The following is a 15,891-nucleotide window of genomic DNA, read 5'->3' on the forward strand; positions in this document are numbered from 1 at the left end:
GCTGACCTGCTGCTCAGTGGAGGAGCGGAGGAGCCAGAACTGCTTTTGATAGACAAAATGATTTCTCAGTTTAATCAGAAAAATAATCAATAGACTAATCAAGACGTAAAATGAGTGCAGCCCTCAGTTTGTCAAGCTGCTGTTAGACCTCTGAGCTCACTGTGGAGGTGAGGCTCAGCGAGGAAACTAAATGCTGCTGAGACCAAACGGGATGTGAAAACTGCTTGAATCAGCTTCAGACTCCAGTTTAAACCATCAGGCCCGGTGTGGAGACGCAGAAATCCTCCATCACCTCTAAATCACCGGACGATCTGTCTGTAAAAAGCCACAAAATGGAAACGCTTGACCTTTTTTCAAGCCGTGAAAATGCCAATCCTGAGGACTGTAGACTTCTGTACGTGTTTAATAGCTCCTGATAAAACTTTTTTTTATTTTAGAAGAAATCCAGCAAGTAGTCACGTCCTGTCATAGCATTTAAAAAGCAGGCCAGTGAGCATTAAACGACTCATGTTGTATTATGTGAAATTAGAGCAGATAAATCCCGACACTCTGCCGCAGGGATTTCAGTGCCGCTAATTCAGGAAGTTGGAGAAATGAGATTTGATCGCCCAGCCCTGAGATTTTCCAGCAGGAAGCTTGTATTTACCATCTTTCTTACAGGACCTGAAGGCAGCATAAGCACACAAGAGTTTTGGCAGGATGGAGGGGTGTGTGTGTGTGTGTGTTGTGTGTGTTTATGTTAATGTAAAGGCTTGTTTCATGATGCTTTCAGGGTTCAAGACGAGGGCAACTTGGAAATTTGCAAGAACAAAAGTTTAGAGAAAAGGAGAATTTCAGACAGTTGAGGATTTTTATTCATGATCTCTGAACACCGACGATGAAAAAACCTGAAACCCCAGATTTTTCTTCTTCTTTGTCAGCGAGTGTGTCAAGATGACTCAGATTTTAAGTCTCACCCAAAAAAAGCGTGTTCACTTTCATGCCAGCGAATGATTTTGTGTGAGTAAGTGTCATTTCTTTTCATTTCAAAAGGTGGATATCATGTTTAGCAATTAAAACTCTTCATGTTGACGTCAGCGGCTGTGAAGGCACCGCAGTGTGTGTGAGTGTGTGTGTGTGTGTGTGTGCGAACAGTGTAAGCTTTACCCCCCTTTTTTGGCAGTACAACTGGAAAACGTTCCCCCTTTGCTTCAGTGTGCAAATAAACACAGTCAATAACACACACACACACACAACACACACACACACACACACACACACACACACACACATTCTTTTCTTTCTGTCTTTCTGAGGACTCTGGACCGACTTCCATTCAGTTTTTTTTTTTTTTACTTTTCTCTTTGTGAAAAGCTTTTGAAAATGTTTAATATAATATAATTTTACTGTTTTATATCTGATCTTTTTTCATTATATTGTTTTTTTTTTACCTTCCTTATTGTCATTTCCTTTGTCCTAATGTTTGATCTATTATTTTTTCAATCCATACTGTTTTATTCCTATATATCTGATGCTTTTTTTACTGTCTTTACTTCCTCTGTGCTCATGTCCTTTGGCCTTATTCTTGTTTTATCTCCTATGTTTGGTTTTTAATTTCTTCCTGTAAAGCATTTTCTAACACTGTTAAGAAAAGTGCTATACAAATAAAGGTTCCCCTTATTATTATTCATTTTTTACAGCCTTCTTACAGCCTTTCCCTAATCTTAACCCTAACAAACCCATAACCCAAACCCCTACGCTGCATGTCCAGAGGATCAAACATTTCCACGCTCCCCATTTATTGTCTATGTAAGCAGCCGTGCAATACATTCTGGTAGTGTTGTGCTGCATTTTGAGAGACCGGGCATCACGTTGGCATCTCCACATTTGCATAAAGGTGGAGTCTAGGCTACTTTATGCAAATTAGGGCCCTCAAGCTGGACTCGTTGCCTTTGGTAATTCCTGAGAAACTTTCAAACTAACCATCGTCGATGTGAAACGAAGACAGACTCAGCAGCTGCAGGGTTTATTTTCACCTCAAGCGTTTTCACAAACACAAGAGCTTCCACAAGAGCCGTCGTGTTGGTTTGTTGATTTTGAAATTCAGTAGAGGACGGCCCTCTGGTGAAGCATTCGTCCAATCAGGTGCAGCAAGGAAGTGTGTGCATGGTCATTGGAGACAGCAGCTGTCAATCATCTGGAGTGACCACACCTATCGAGCGTCCAAATGAGAAGCAAAACAAGACCTGCCCTGCGTTCCAATACCCATAGTACCATACTATTTAGTAGGCAAAAAAAAAAGAATGAGTATGTCCCAATACATAGTATGTCAGATGCAGTATGCCAAGAGTACCAGGATGTTCTACTACATCCGGTCAGATTTCGCAGTATGCATGTCAGCATGCTTCTCTAACCATTCTGACCCACAATCCTTTGTGGAGTAGAAGTAACATCACACTGACTGAGCTGCGTGTACAAGCCACGCCCACATAAGGAAGACAACACGACACACACATCACACTCACCTGGCTCAGTGACAGCAGAAGCGACGAAGATCAGAAATATGACAGACGACAGCGCAGTATGAAACAGCACCAGCATTTTGACAGCAACATTCAAATGTGGCGCTACGGACGCCGGCGGAAGTGAGCAAGAGGGTCGGAGGTCAGGGAGGACGTATGTAGTGTGCCCCAATAGTATGCATACGCATGCATACTGCATACTACACTACATACTTTGTAAGGGCAGCTGCACCTTAATCTTAACTTAATTCTAACCTTAACCAATCAGTAAGAGTTTGCCTTTGTATTTGTGAGGAGCGGCCAAAATGTCTTCACTTCCCATTCTGTTGGTTAAAATGCAGTCTGGTCCTTAATATAGCATTTACAAATACACACATACACATACATAAAAAAACACTAATCTCCTCTGCCACAATTTGATGGGCTGTGTTTATGCAGAGCCATGGGTGACGCTCCAGGAGTTAAAATTAGCCGGCGGTGTCTCTGATGATCAGCTGGTGTAATTACTCAGGTTACATAACGGCAGGAGCCACGCCGAGGAGCCCCCCCTCCTCTCATTAGGAGCTGAAGTCAGTCACGGCCCGCCGCTGGGAGACGCCTCGGCCTGCCTCAGCGCCACGGGACAGGAAGTGCTGCCGGTGGCCGTGAGTCATGGAGCCGGTCTGTGTGACGAGCAGTTTGGGCTGGACGGGTCCTGAGCCTCAACATCTCAATATGTAGAGAGCAGGCACCTGTAGGCATTAGAGCAAGGGTTCATAAACTTTCTCATGCCTCCACACAGATACACATGAAGCCTGACAGGCTGCGTTTGATAAGATTCTGCCTGGGATCCCCCATCAGAAAGGATTTGTCACGCTCAGATGACTTATAAAGCCGTTACGTAACTTTTTATCAACGCAGTCCCACGGAATTTCATGAAAGGAGCACAAACTCTGAAACACATTGTGATGTGGGCACAAATACTGTGATGATTTACTCCTCCACAACAAAAGGATTATGTGGCAACGGCACAAATGGTAATTGGACACAACAGAATACCACATGATCACCACGTGAAAAGGGCAACTATGGGTCACAGCAAAGTTTTTTTTTTTTTTTAAGTTAGATTTGAAATGTTTCTGTGACCAGAAGGAGAAGCTGGTCGATTCAAGATGAGGAATGCAACTTTGGAGACTGAAACTCAGTGGGAAAATTAAAAAGAGGCATGACAAATTCTGTTTAGTACAGTTGTTCTTGAAGTGGTCTGAGAACCTCCAGGGGGTCCTTGAGAAGATTGCAGGGTTATTTGAAGAGGTTTTATGAAGATTTAAAAGGGATTCCAGTTTTTATTTTGCCGAGGAGGATCCAGGGGTCCTTGAAAGAGCTCCAGGTATCTTTGAGGAGGTTCCAGGTGTCCTCAAAGGTGTTTCAGGCATCATTAAGAAAGCCCACCACCTTCGGAGGCGTTTCAGCCAGTCCTACAGGAGGTTCCATGTGTTCTTGAAGAGGTTCCAGGCATCTCTTATGGAAGCTGTCAGCCCCGGGGGTCATTGGAGGCATTTCAGGCAGTCCTTGAAATGTTCCAGGGTTACTTGAGGAGAATCCATGTTTCTTTGAGGAGGTTCCAGAGGTCTTTAAGGGAACCAATAGTGTCCTTGTAGGTGTTTCATAAGTCATTGAGAAGGTTCCAGGACTGCTTGAAGAGGTTCCAGGCATCATTAAGAAAGTCCACCGGGTCTTTGGAGGCATGTCAGGAGTCCTTGAAATGCTCCAGAGGTCTCTAAGAAAACCCCCCAGGGCCCTTGGAGACATTTCATAAGTCCTTGAGAGGGTTCCAGGGCTCCTTGAGAAGGTTCCAGGTATCCTTAAGGAAGCCCAGGATTTTTTTTTGTTTTTGTTTGTTTGTTTGTTTGTTTGTTTGTTTTTGGAGGCATTTTCTTCAGGAAGTTCCGGAGATCTTGAAGGAAAACCCCTGGGGTCCTTGGAGGCGTCTCATAAGTCCTTGAGAAAGTTCCAGGGCTCCTAGAGGTGGTTCCATGTATCTATAAGGAAGCCCCATTGTCTTTGGAGGCATTTCAGGAGTCCTTGAAATGTTCCAGGGCTCCTGGAGGCAGTGCCATGTCTTTTTGAGGAGGTTCCAGGCATCTTTAAAGAAGCCCCAGGGTCTTTGGAGGCATTTCAGGAGTGCTTGATAAGGTTCCAGAGGTCTTTAAGGAAGCTGCGGTCCTTGGAGGGTTTTCCAGGAGTGATTGGAGGGGTTGTAGGTGGACTGGTTAAATTTAATTTATTTGTCCTTTTGGGGGAATGATTGACAGTGATTATTATTCAAAGTAAACCATTCTACCTTTCAGTATTGAGTCAAATGTTTCCCAGGTGGGTTCCTGGAGACACAAAAACAACAACAACCACTGATTTTAGCAAGAGACTTTCTCTCCGTCTTTGGGTTCTTGCCGTGTGGCACCTTGGCTCGCGGAGCAGGTGCCAGGCTGGGAATAAAAGGGTATAAAGGTATAAAGGGCCATCTGGAGCAGCGAGAATGAAGACTTCCACATGCTGACAGGCCTCAGACCAGCCAGCTGGTCTCTCCCTCTCCACTGCTGAGACAACCTGTCGTCGCCGGGGCCTCCAGCGCTCGCTCACTTCAGAGATACCTGCTCACTGTCTGGCTTCAATTAGCGTCTGTCTGCCTGCTGCACCCGGAGAAACCAAACGAGTGTGAAGACCTCTTGTTTTTTTTTATTTTTGTTTTTTTATGAGTGCTGCTTTGAATTTACTCTTGGCCGTGCATTTTGGAGGGATGTGAGGCTGTAGTAAATCATTTTTGAGTTGGAGAGTTGTACGTCCAAAGTATCTTAACTGTTAACTTACCTCTGATGGCTGTGGACTTACAGAGACACTGGCACTATGTGATTTTTGTACCGTTAACGCTGGCATTTTTTGCTGTAAAACAGCCTCAGTTAATCCCGTATCACTGAATCTGACTGGAAGAGTTTCTGTCAAGGAAAATTAGCACATTGGCTGTGTCGTCTGGTTTGGGGACTGAGAGCGAGAGAAACTTCTCTCTTTGCTGGCACCAAAACATGTAATGACGTGTTTGCTTTCAAAGGACAAAAGTAGCACAGTTTGAATTTCGCACAAGACTCTGGAAATAGTTGATACTCTGCTGAATGCAGGCATTGCCAGGGGAATCTAGATAAAGGGAGGGGTATAATCTGACCAAATAAAAACACCAGTAAAAATAAAAATCAATGATGTTTTTAGATCATGTCATATACATCAATGTCATACTATTTACTATGATAGAAAAGATGTAAGAGTTGCGGTGGGTTTATTCTGCACTGTGTCCCTGCATTTGGACATTTAACAAAATCACAAAGACAGATCAAATAACCATCAGAATTAAAACACAGAAGCAAGAGTGTGCCTTTCTTTCTCTCATAATGCATCCAGTCACTTGGCTGTTAACAAACCCAGTCACATACTTGTATCTTCACTCTTTGCATAATTCACCAGCGAAGCTCAATGTTGCCCTCTAGTGGACGCTGGGGAGCACTGACACTGTGCAGAAACATGGAGGCGGTCGTCTGTCTCTGCAGCACTGACTGGGCTTCATTACTCACTCTCTTTTTATGTATGGAGGTTTCATTTCCAGCCTGGACAGACGTGCGACCTGTGAGCCTCGGCCGTGACTCCGACCTCACATCAGGAGGAAAATCACCAGTCCAGCTCTGCTTTTCAAATTCAGCAGAACTGAGGTTTGGTCATTTTAAGAGCAAAGATCAAGCAAAATGGTACGGGATCAGTTCAGATGGTCTAAGAAAACCATTCAGGAGCTCTGAACTGATAGTTTGGTGATCTTTGACTAATAATTCATGACCAAAAAATTATCCTGCCAGTCTCTGCTTCACCAACACGTTCATACAGCAGGTCTGGGAGTTTTGGCCTGCAGGAAATTTGTTTGTTTGTTCTCTTACTTGTCTCTTGTTGTCCTCTCTTTATTTTGTTTCAGCTGTAATGCACATTACATTGCATTTGACTGTATGAAACAGGAATTTATTATATATATGCCAGTATATATGTTCTATATGTATACTTTTAAGTTGAATTATATATGGTATAAAAATGTTTTTCATAAGGCCGCTACCACCTGACCTCCTCCTCAGTCTCTACCAGCGGCCTCTTGTTTTATTTTAGTGATAAGAGTAACTTCTGTCTTCTGCTTGGTCACTTTTCACCTGCAGACTCAAAGAGAGTTGATGCAGTTTGAAATGGGACGGCACACCGCTGGAGGAAGGATCAAATGCACAGAAAAGCATGAACAATAGAGGAAAACGCTGCTATATTTTGGCTTATGATGGGGAAAAAGAGCTGTTCTGAACTCCTGCAGCATTGCTGAGTTATGTTATTTTGAGATTTGAGTGGCATTTATCTCGTCATAAAAAGGTGGGCTGTCCTCCCCTTGAAACTGCATCACCAACTAGACTTTGATGTTTTTTTTGGTTTGAACACAGAAAAGTGAATCCAGGGCAAATTATTTTCTTGCGCCAGATTTTTTTTTTAAATGCTCTCCAGTGTTTCTGGAAAGTCCCTCCTCATGTGTCCAGCAGGAGGATTAGTCTGGATGTTTGGCTTGAAGTGACTTTTACAGGCCGTCTGGCAGCTGCGAAGCATCAGGCTGAGTCTCAGAGAGCTGTTTCGGTGTGGGGCCCCGAGCAGCTCAGGGGCCTCCTGGTCCTGATGGATCTGTCCCGCGGCCTCAGGGTGGCGCTGGCTGGCCAACCCGACATCTCCGCTGCTGGATGGGAGTGTCAGCAGAGCTCCTGCATGTCAGCCCGGTTTCACCTGACAGGGTTTATCTAACACGCTGAGGAAAATCATAAATAACATAAAAACCATCACTACTTTGGTCTGTGAGGATGTTGTTTTTCCTTATTGGAGAGTGCTGTCCAAAAAAGTTGGAAAAAAAAAGAAAAAAAGGTGAGAATCTGTGCTTTGCAAAATTAAATAAATAAACAACAATAATAATAATTTTAAAAATAAAAATCTCCATGGCTGAAGTAGTGATTGATTGAAAGAAATGAGGAAATTTATTTTGTTAAATAAAACATTTCAGAGTAAAAGTCTGTCTGTGGGCTCATGGGTCTCAGAGGTTATTAAATGACAGGAAAGTGCAGTAAAAAAAAAAAAATAAATAAAAGTAATAATCCTAAAAAGTGCGGTTCTATTAGCTACATAAGGGTTATTATTATTTTTATTATTATTATTATTATTATTATTATTATTAAATAAATAAATACATGTCTTCATAGGCTGTAATAGTGATTTTAAGGACATGAAAGTGCTGGCCAAAAAAGTAAAAAAAAAAAAAAAAAAAGTGGGCTGAAGTAGTGATTTTTTTTTTTTTTTTTAATGTGTTTGAAAGAAATGAGGGAATTAATTTTGTTCAGGGGGTTAAATAAAACATTTCAGAGTAAAAGTCCGCCTGTGGGCTCAGAAGGTTTCAGAGGTTATTAAAGGACAAAAACACAGTCAGATGCTCCTCAGTCTGCGGCACTGGAGTTCAGCAAGTTTTTGGATTTCATTCCTTCTCCTAACTCTCACACTGAATGCTTGTGTTTTCACAGCAGGAAAATAAAAATAAAACAGGCTAAAAACTGATTGTGGGCTGTACGATGGCGCATTAGGGCCACTGGAGGGAGAGAAAAATTATGGAACCGGGGGAGGTGGGTAATATTCTGAGGAAAAACACTTGTAAATTTACAAGAAAAAACTCGGAAAAATAGTTTCATACTTATCTTTCTTGTTCTCTTACACTGAGGAACCACATGGCTTGACTTTGCAGCAGCTCGCTATATAATACACCTGCATCAAGTTCTACTTTGCAGTGGGATTTAGTGACATCCCGGTGATTTTAGCCCAGAATCACAAGATTGCTGTCTGAGTCGGCCTAAGTCACAGCGATGTATCTTCAAAGTCCAGATACTGAGGAAAAGATTGTGATTCTGCACCAGGATTTCCTTCTGACTTAATCCCAGAGTATGAGAAAACAACTTTTCCGATTTTTTCTCATAAATTTGTGACTTCATAATCTCATGGTTGGAGTTTTCTTCTCATAGATTTGTAAGGTTTTTTTCTCAGAATTTTGCAACTTTAATTTCAGAATATTTTTTTCCTCCCAAATTTGACTATAATCTCAAAATTTGCAAGTTTTTTCTTGTAAATGCACCGCTTTAGTTCTCAAAGAATATCTGAGTTTTTTTCTCGTAAATTAATCTTGACAATTCTGAGTTTTTTCCTCAACTTTTTTCCTCCCTGCAGTGGCCCTGATGTGCCGTCGTACAGGTGTCAGCGTTGTGTGAGGCGTCCGGCTGCAGATCCGTCCTGCCGGGCGACAGAAGAGCCGCTGCTGCAGGCTGGCGGCTCTCAGACAGGCCGACCTCGACACCATCAGTCAGGCAGACCTGAGCAGTAAAACCTCAGGAGACGTTTGATTTATGTACCTGGCAGACACGGTGTCCACTCACAAGGCTCTTCAGATGCACCGTGGGAGATAAATCAAGCTGTCAGATATCCACACCTGCACTGAAACGCATGCTTTCACTCAGCAGTTTTTTTTTATATATATCTCACAAACAATAAGTCTTGTTTCATATTTTCTTTTTTAAAAAAAAGTGTCATTACCCCGTCTGTGGCAAAAAAAAATGTGCAAAAAAAAGCAGGAATGTCACTCTCAAATGAAACATAACAATGGCAGTTTTCAAAATACATTACCATCATGATTATTTTATTATCAAAATGCATTACATCTCTTTTGCTTCTTAAATCTTCTGGAGGGGGGGAGAAAAAAACAAAACCAAAAAAAAAAAAAAAAAAAAAAAAAAAATCAAAATAGTTACTATTATGCTCTGTGTAAAAAATAAAACCAACAAAAAAAAAAGAAAAAAAAAAAAAAGAAAAACCAAAAATGCAGCGTCTGGTTTCTGGAGGAACAGACCCAATGATTGGCTTCCAACCACCTGACAAAGTTGGCCGCTCGGACCCTAAAACAAATATCATGCGGTAAAATTTAGTGTACTATATTTTTCTCCGTACAAGTCTCTATAACACATTTCTTTCTATACAAGTACACATATTCATACATATTGTACTGTGTCGTTTAGGTTGTATTTCTCTCATTTTAAGGTGCTGGTTAAAGTTTGGGTCACAACTGTTTGTTTTTTTTTTTCTTCTTCTGAAGTCTTCTGTCTGTCAAACATTCATGGAACATGTGAGTACCCTCCTGTCTGTTGGTGGATGATGATGTGTGTGTGTGTGTGTGTGTGTGTGTGTGTGAGAGAGAGAGAGGAAGGTCAGGTGTCCAGTCAGATGAGCAGTCCCTCCACGTTTTGTTTTCTACATAAAATCCAGCGTTTGTCTCCCGGGCCTGACACAACATCCGGTCCCAAACCAACCACAAAAAAATGTCTGAAGGGGGAGGAAGGCGGCGTCGGCCTCGCGTTGGTTCAAGATCCCGCTGAAGCTCAGGGTGCACGGCTCAGTAACTTCACTTCTGTCGTCTCGTTTTCCTTACAATTCAGTTGGGGAGGATCTTAGTTTATAAAAAAAAAAAAAACAAAACAAAAAACAAAAAAAAGGATTACAGCATTCTGAGGAAAGGGAAACTTTCTGAGGCAGCTCTCACGTGAAAAATAATGAGAACACAGCAGCTTATGTTTTTTCAAAATCAAGGTTTTATAAACCATCCCAGAGTCCTCGATCCCCTTTTTTTCTTAGGTGGCATAACGGAATGCAGGGATTGGTCAGGAAACAAAAATATATATGTATAGATATTTAGAAATTTTCCAAAAAAACAAAACAAAACAAAACAAAACAAACAGAAAAAAATCCATACAGGATTTTAAAAAAAATAAAGAAAAATGAGACAAACCCAACAATGGAGTGAAGAAATAACGTCAGATTATTATCTTCTCATGTTGCTCCTGCATTCCAACACCATAAAAACATCTGTTTGCATGTGTGTGTGTGTTTTATTTATTTATTTTTTTAATCGCAATTTGGAGGAAAATAAAACGGATTCATAATGATGTAACGACAAGATGAATACAAGCCGTTCATGTGGGGGAACATAACTGGATTTCAAATTTATTGGAAAAACAAAGACTGCAGCACCATGAATCATAAGACCTGTATGTCTCAAGTACAATATTGTAAATCTACAGTGAAGTAGTACTAAAAGTGAAATCAAAACAGTCAAGTGGGGATGAAAGAACAGAAAAGAGGAAGGAGGGGGAAAAAATAAATGAATGAACAGGCTATGTTTTTTGTGTTTTCATGTTTGCTGTGAGACACAAAAGCTGGTAGTTGTATGGAATGATCCTAACCAGGGAGCTCCTGCCCTCCCCTCTTTGTAACGGATGACCGACACGTCAGCTCTGCTTGCATCGTTTCCCCTTTCCAAATGAAACACTTTACTTACTTACTTACTGCAGGACAGACTCGGCTGCTCGCCAAATCAAAAAGTAACCATGATGAAAAAACAAAAACAAAAACAAAACAAAAAAAAAAAGATTAAAAATTAAAAATAAAAATAAAACATCTGCATCTCAGCATTTATCCAACCTGGGTACCAAGACGACAGGTACACTTTTTTTTTTTTTTATAACTTTGTACAGATATTTGTGTTAAAGTTTTTACTTTCCACCGTTACATAGCCTGTTTGCACAGTCCGACACATCAGGAAAAACACTGGGGGGGAGGGGGCAATTTCAAGTTACATAATGATTTCTTATTGTTTCAGAATGTGTCTCTTTTATTTTATTTCCCAAATCGCTTTTTTTTTCTTTCCACTGATTTCCTCAATGATGTCCAAAAGTCAGTGATTAGCTTTGCGCAGAATGCAGTAATCTGTTTTTCCGAAAATAAAGAAAGAAAAGACAGAAAATAAGAAAAAGGAGAAATCCATACAAGAAGTCCTTGCTCCTCTTAGGTCTGTACATTTCCCCTCCCCGAACTCCCTGAGCCCCATTTCACCACAGGTTGAGGGGTTTGAGGAGGTACGCAGCTTCATACACACACACACACTCACTCTCACACTCAGTCTCTCGCGCATACACACACACACACATACACACTTGAACAAGGTCCTAAAAGCTTCCTGACTGTGTCCTTAGTCCCGATCCCTGGAGGGGGGGGTGTTGGAACTGGCTGAGACTCGTCCCTCTCGGTGGGTAATGTGTGGGCCCGGAGGCCGGCAGCAGCCTGGGCCCCGCCTGCAGCGCCGCCTGGCCCGGGCTGCCCGACTTCAGGCTGCGGGACGCCTGCTGCTGGCTCAGTCTGGAGGCCTGGGCGCCAGAGTCTATTTTAGTCTGCCCGTGGGCCCTGGATCCTGGGGCGGGAGACCCCACCAAGCCGCTGCTGTTTAAAAGGCTAGCTTTTAAGTAGCCGTGGCCTCCGTCCATGTTGCCACTCTGCTGGTGTAGAGAGCCGCCTGGTGGCCTGGAGTCTGACGAGGACGAGGAGGAGGAGGTGGAGGAGGAAGAGGAGGGCGTGGGGGCGTGGCTGGGGTAGGAAGAAGGGGCGTGGTCCTGGGACAGGGCGGAGTGGGAGGAGGTGAGGCGGGGGTAGAAACTCTGGCCTGAGGAGGGACTGTAGGAACCCCGGAATGGAGAGCTGGAGGTCTGCTGGAGGAAGGATGGGCTGTCTGTCTGCCGGTGGCTTTCTGACGACTGAGGGCAAACACACAGAGACACAGAGTCACTGATCTGAGACACTGTCTTCATCAGCATCAGCATCGCTCTATATACACTGTGTTAACGAGACATAAGTATGATAATAATAATAAGTAATGTGGGAGTAAGTGACAGGCGAAGAAAGAGAAATCATGTATGATCAAGACGTACAATATGCCAGGTGGAGGATCGGCCTGTGTCATTTACAAACCCCAAACTCTCAGCCTTCATCCTAACATATCTGTGTGATTTCTGCTGCGTGACTCCGGTGATGCAGCGTACCTGGTGTGAGTACACAGAGGGGCTGTATCTGTGAGGGCTCTTCATGGGCGAGGACATGGACGCTGCCTGGATCTCATATCGATCTGCATCTGAAAAACACAGGAAGGAGGATCAGCTCAAACAGACTGACTGTGCGGTCCTGTTTGCCATTTGCATTTCTTATTCCCCATTAATTTTCCCACTTATGTTCTGCATGTTATTTGGGAGACACTGCATTCAAGTTATACTTCATATCTTTGCATTCAACAATGAGTTGTGTTGCAACTAATTAACATTATTAATTAGTGGCAATTAGTATTAAAACACCTCTGTTTGCTTGATTTTTATTTATATCTTTTAATTTTGATGCATCTTATCTGCTGCTGCATCAGTCCTGTTTGACCACAGCAGGCACTTAAAGTTAATCTAATCTCTGCTCACCAGTTTCCTTGTCAGCTTCAGTCCTCTTTAAAATGCGCTCCATCTTGATGCTTCCTCTCAGCACACGCTCCAGCACACCATGGCCTTCCCTTAGACGCTCAACGCTGGTGGGAACCATCCTGCAAGAAGACAAACATCATTAACCAGACAGAACAAATCCACACTCACAGAAACCAAAGCGACCAGACGAGAGCTTTTAAAACGTGACTACACAGGACCTTCAGATGATGTAACGGACTCTGTCAGCCATGGCTTTTGGCAACAAGCTTTTGTGGCTGAGAACAACAAAGTTAGCATGACTGGAGGCTGGCCAGCCCTCCGCTGATGCAATTGATCAATTTTCTGTTCAGGGTGTCAATCACGTGCCATGGAGGGCCAATTCATCAATTAATTCTTAAGTCATGTAATCTATATTAAGAGTAAAAAATAACGCCTAATGCTCATGGGAAGAGATCAAAGTGATGTCTTCAGATTGCTTCCTCAGTCTGACCAGCAGCCAAAAAAACCCAAAGTATAAATTTCATAATGATCTGGAGAAAAGTAAGGCAATCTTAAGATCTTCGTCAACTTAGTGAAGCTGGATTCAGCAAATTTTGGGGATTTTTACTTGATAAATGATGGAAATTAATGATACTAGAATCCACTAATCAGTTAGTCAACAAATTGTTTCAGCAGTGCACTCTTTATAACTCAATGAGGGGTTTCAAAAAATCCCCCATTAAGTGGTGTAAGCCTGATATAGCTGGCTGCCTATCTTCTTAACTACAACATGCTGTCTCTGGCAGGCTGAAGGTTCAAACTGTCAGTCCTGATGCAAAATTAAATGACATTTCCATGACTTTCCACACTGAAGTGCTTTGATGACCTAATATTTCATCCATTCCTGTTTTTTTTCCCTCCTTCCCTCCTGGAATATCATGGAGTTCTGCTAAGTGTATTCCTGGAATTGTAGGATCAGTGGGAGCCCTGGAGATTTGTGGCACATCTTCAGTGTTTATCGTATGATGCCGCTCACCAGTGGCTGTTGCTGTCCTGGACTCTGGACTGCACTGAGGCCTGGTGGTCTGGCGGGCTGACCTCCTCGATCTGCGGGATGGAGGAGGCGGTGTGGGCCGGGGAGGAGAAGGAGCTGTGTGGGGAGGCCGGGTGCTGCAGCTGATGGTGGGAATGGGGATGATGGGACTCCTGGCTGTAGTGGGAGCCAGGCCGGGTGGGGGTGGCACCCAGGGAGGAGACGCCACTGCTGCCACCGCCGCTGCTAGGCTCTGCCTCTCGGCTGCTGCCCTGCTTCCTCTTGCGATACTCCAGCAAAGACACCTGAGGAGGCAGAGGGAGGGAGAGCGGCGCTGTCAGCTGTCTGGAGCTGGAGGACTGACCGTGCAGGCTGTTGATCGTCATGTCATTCACACCGATACTGGACCACGGGTTACAATGCATCACATCACATCATTCACTAAAACTGTACCGCGTGATGGGCAGACAGACTGCATGCACCATACCGAATATTAGAGGACTCACCTGGAAAATGTATTTACATCCACCCAACATGACAGAAAGAAAAACAATAAATAAAACACACCTCAAATACCATGGAAATGACCTTCTGACATGAAAATGACATCATATGCAACCTTGGTTTGCGTTCCATGAGCATACTTAGCACTAATAAAGGCCCATGTGTTGCATAAAACTGTTTTCTGTTCTTTATGCATTGTTAGTAAGATACTTTAAGCTTTGGCCGATTAGCAGGCAACTTTAAAATTCAAGACACCATGATGCAACCACTCTGAAACACACTCACACACACACACACACACACACACACACACACTCAATAACACCCAAGTCAACCTCCACAGAATGCTCAAGTACACACATATAATATACACACCCATACTGTAAACAATGAGAATGAGAGCGAGCTCATCCCAGCACAGAGAAGAAGCTTGTGGGAACAGAGCAGGATTTATGAAGAAGATGCAGGAGCAGGGTGGCTAACCACACAGTCAAGATACTGACATGGATGGATACCTGAACCTCTGAAATAAGACAAAGTTTAGGGCAGAAGGCTGCTGTATTATTAGGAGAACTGGGGTAATGAGGGCTGACATTTGTATCTACATGATCTACTGGGTGCCTGCTGGGGTGGTCGGACCTGAAGGCAAGAAGAACCTCCATGTTTTAAATCTTAAGACATTTCTCTTTGAATGTCTGGCCTGGTTTCCCTGACATGGTTTGAGTATAGTTTGGGACCAACATGACTTTTTGGTCGAGGGCTTTATTCCTTTACTTTATTCCTTCCAGCATTGAGAGGTATGCATGTTGGGACACAGTGCATTTAAAAAATGACAGCTTGGTTAAACACGGAGGTTTTCAAAGTGGGAGGCCAGCCTCCCCAGGAGGGTGCAAATAGTTCCAGGGGAGGCTTTGAGACAGAGGGTGAAAAAGATGTTCAGGACTTATTTAAAAAACGATTAATGACTAAAAGCAGAACAGCAGAATAGTCTAAATATCTGTCAGTTGGTTCAGAGACAGTTCTGGGTAATTAATCAGAAAAACTAAGGCCTCTGAAGTCAGCCCTTTTATGTCTTTGCATGCAGTTTCAAGTTATGTCGAACAACATTAGGCCAGCTTAGCTGAACTGTTGAATATCTATTGGATCAAATAGCAGCTACATAATCCTATAGACATACAGGAAACGATATAAGCCAAGTGTGGTAGGGACAGCTTTTTCTGAGCTTTGTCTGAGGAGAAGCCCATAGGCTTAAGCTTTGAAAACCCGTTTTATCACCTATCCAAAATGTTCAACACTTGCTCTTACAAGTTCAGGAACACTCCATATTTGTTAAACTGGCAAAATACCACTAGAGAACCAATTACTATAATAACTGTAAGCGGTGGCAATTTGTACAAACACCACGGCTTCCCTAAGGTGCTTTGTGACACTGCATGGTTTTCTGTTGTGAACCACTTTGGCGAGG

General features: G+C 43.0%; 1 protein-coding gene across 2 annotated transcripts in view; it reads right to left on the minus strand.

The window, feature by feature from the left end:
- Positions 1-9,712: 9,712 nt before the first annotated feature.
- Positions 9,713-15,891, minus strand: part of setd5 (SET domain containing 5) — a 34,639-nt gene continuing 28,460 nt past the window's right edge. For both annotated transcript variants that reach the window (XM_030051155.1, XM_030051154.1), the window contains exons 21-24: positions 13,926-14,227; positions 12,911-13,029; positions 12,491-12,579; positions 9,713-12,205 (exon numbers count right to left, since the gene is read on the minus strand). In XM_030051155.1, the coding sequence (XP_029907015.1) occupies positions 11,624-12,205; positions 12,491-12,579; positions 12,911-13,029; positions 13,926-14,227 (1,092 nt within the window). In that variant the 3' untranslated portion in view covers positions 9,713-11,623. The remainder of the gene's footprint in view (positions 12,206-12,490; positions 12,580-12,910; positions 13,030-13,925; positions 14,228-15,891) is intronic.

The sequence above is a fragment of the Myripristis murdjan genome, chromosome 5 (genome assembly GCF_902150065.1).
Source record: "Myripristis murdjan chromosome 5, fMyrMur1.1, whole genome shotgun sequence".
NCBI classification, from domain to species: Eukaryota; Metazoa; Chordata; class Actinopteri; order Holocentriformes; family Holocentridae; genus Myripristis; species Myripristis murdjan.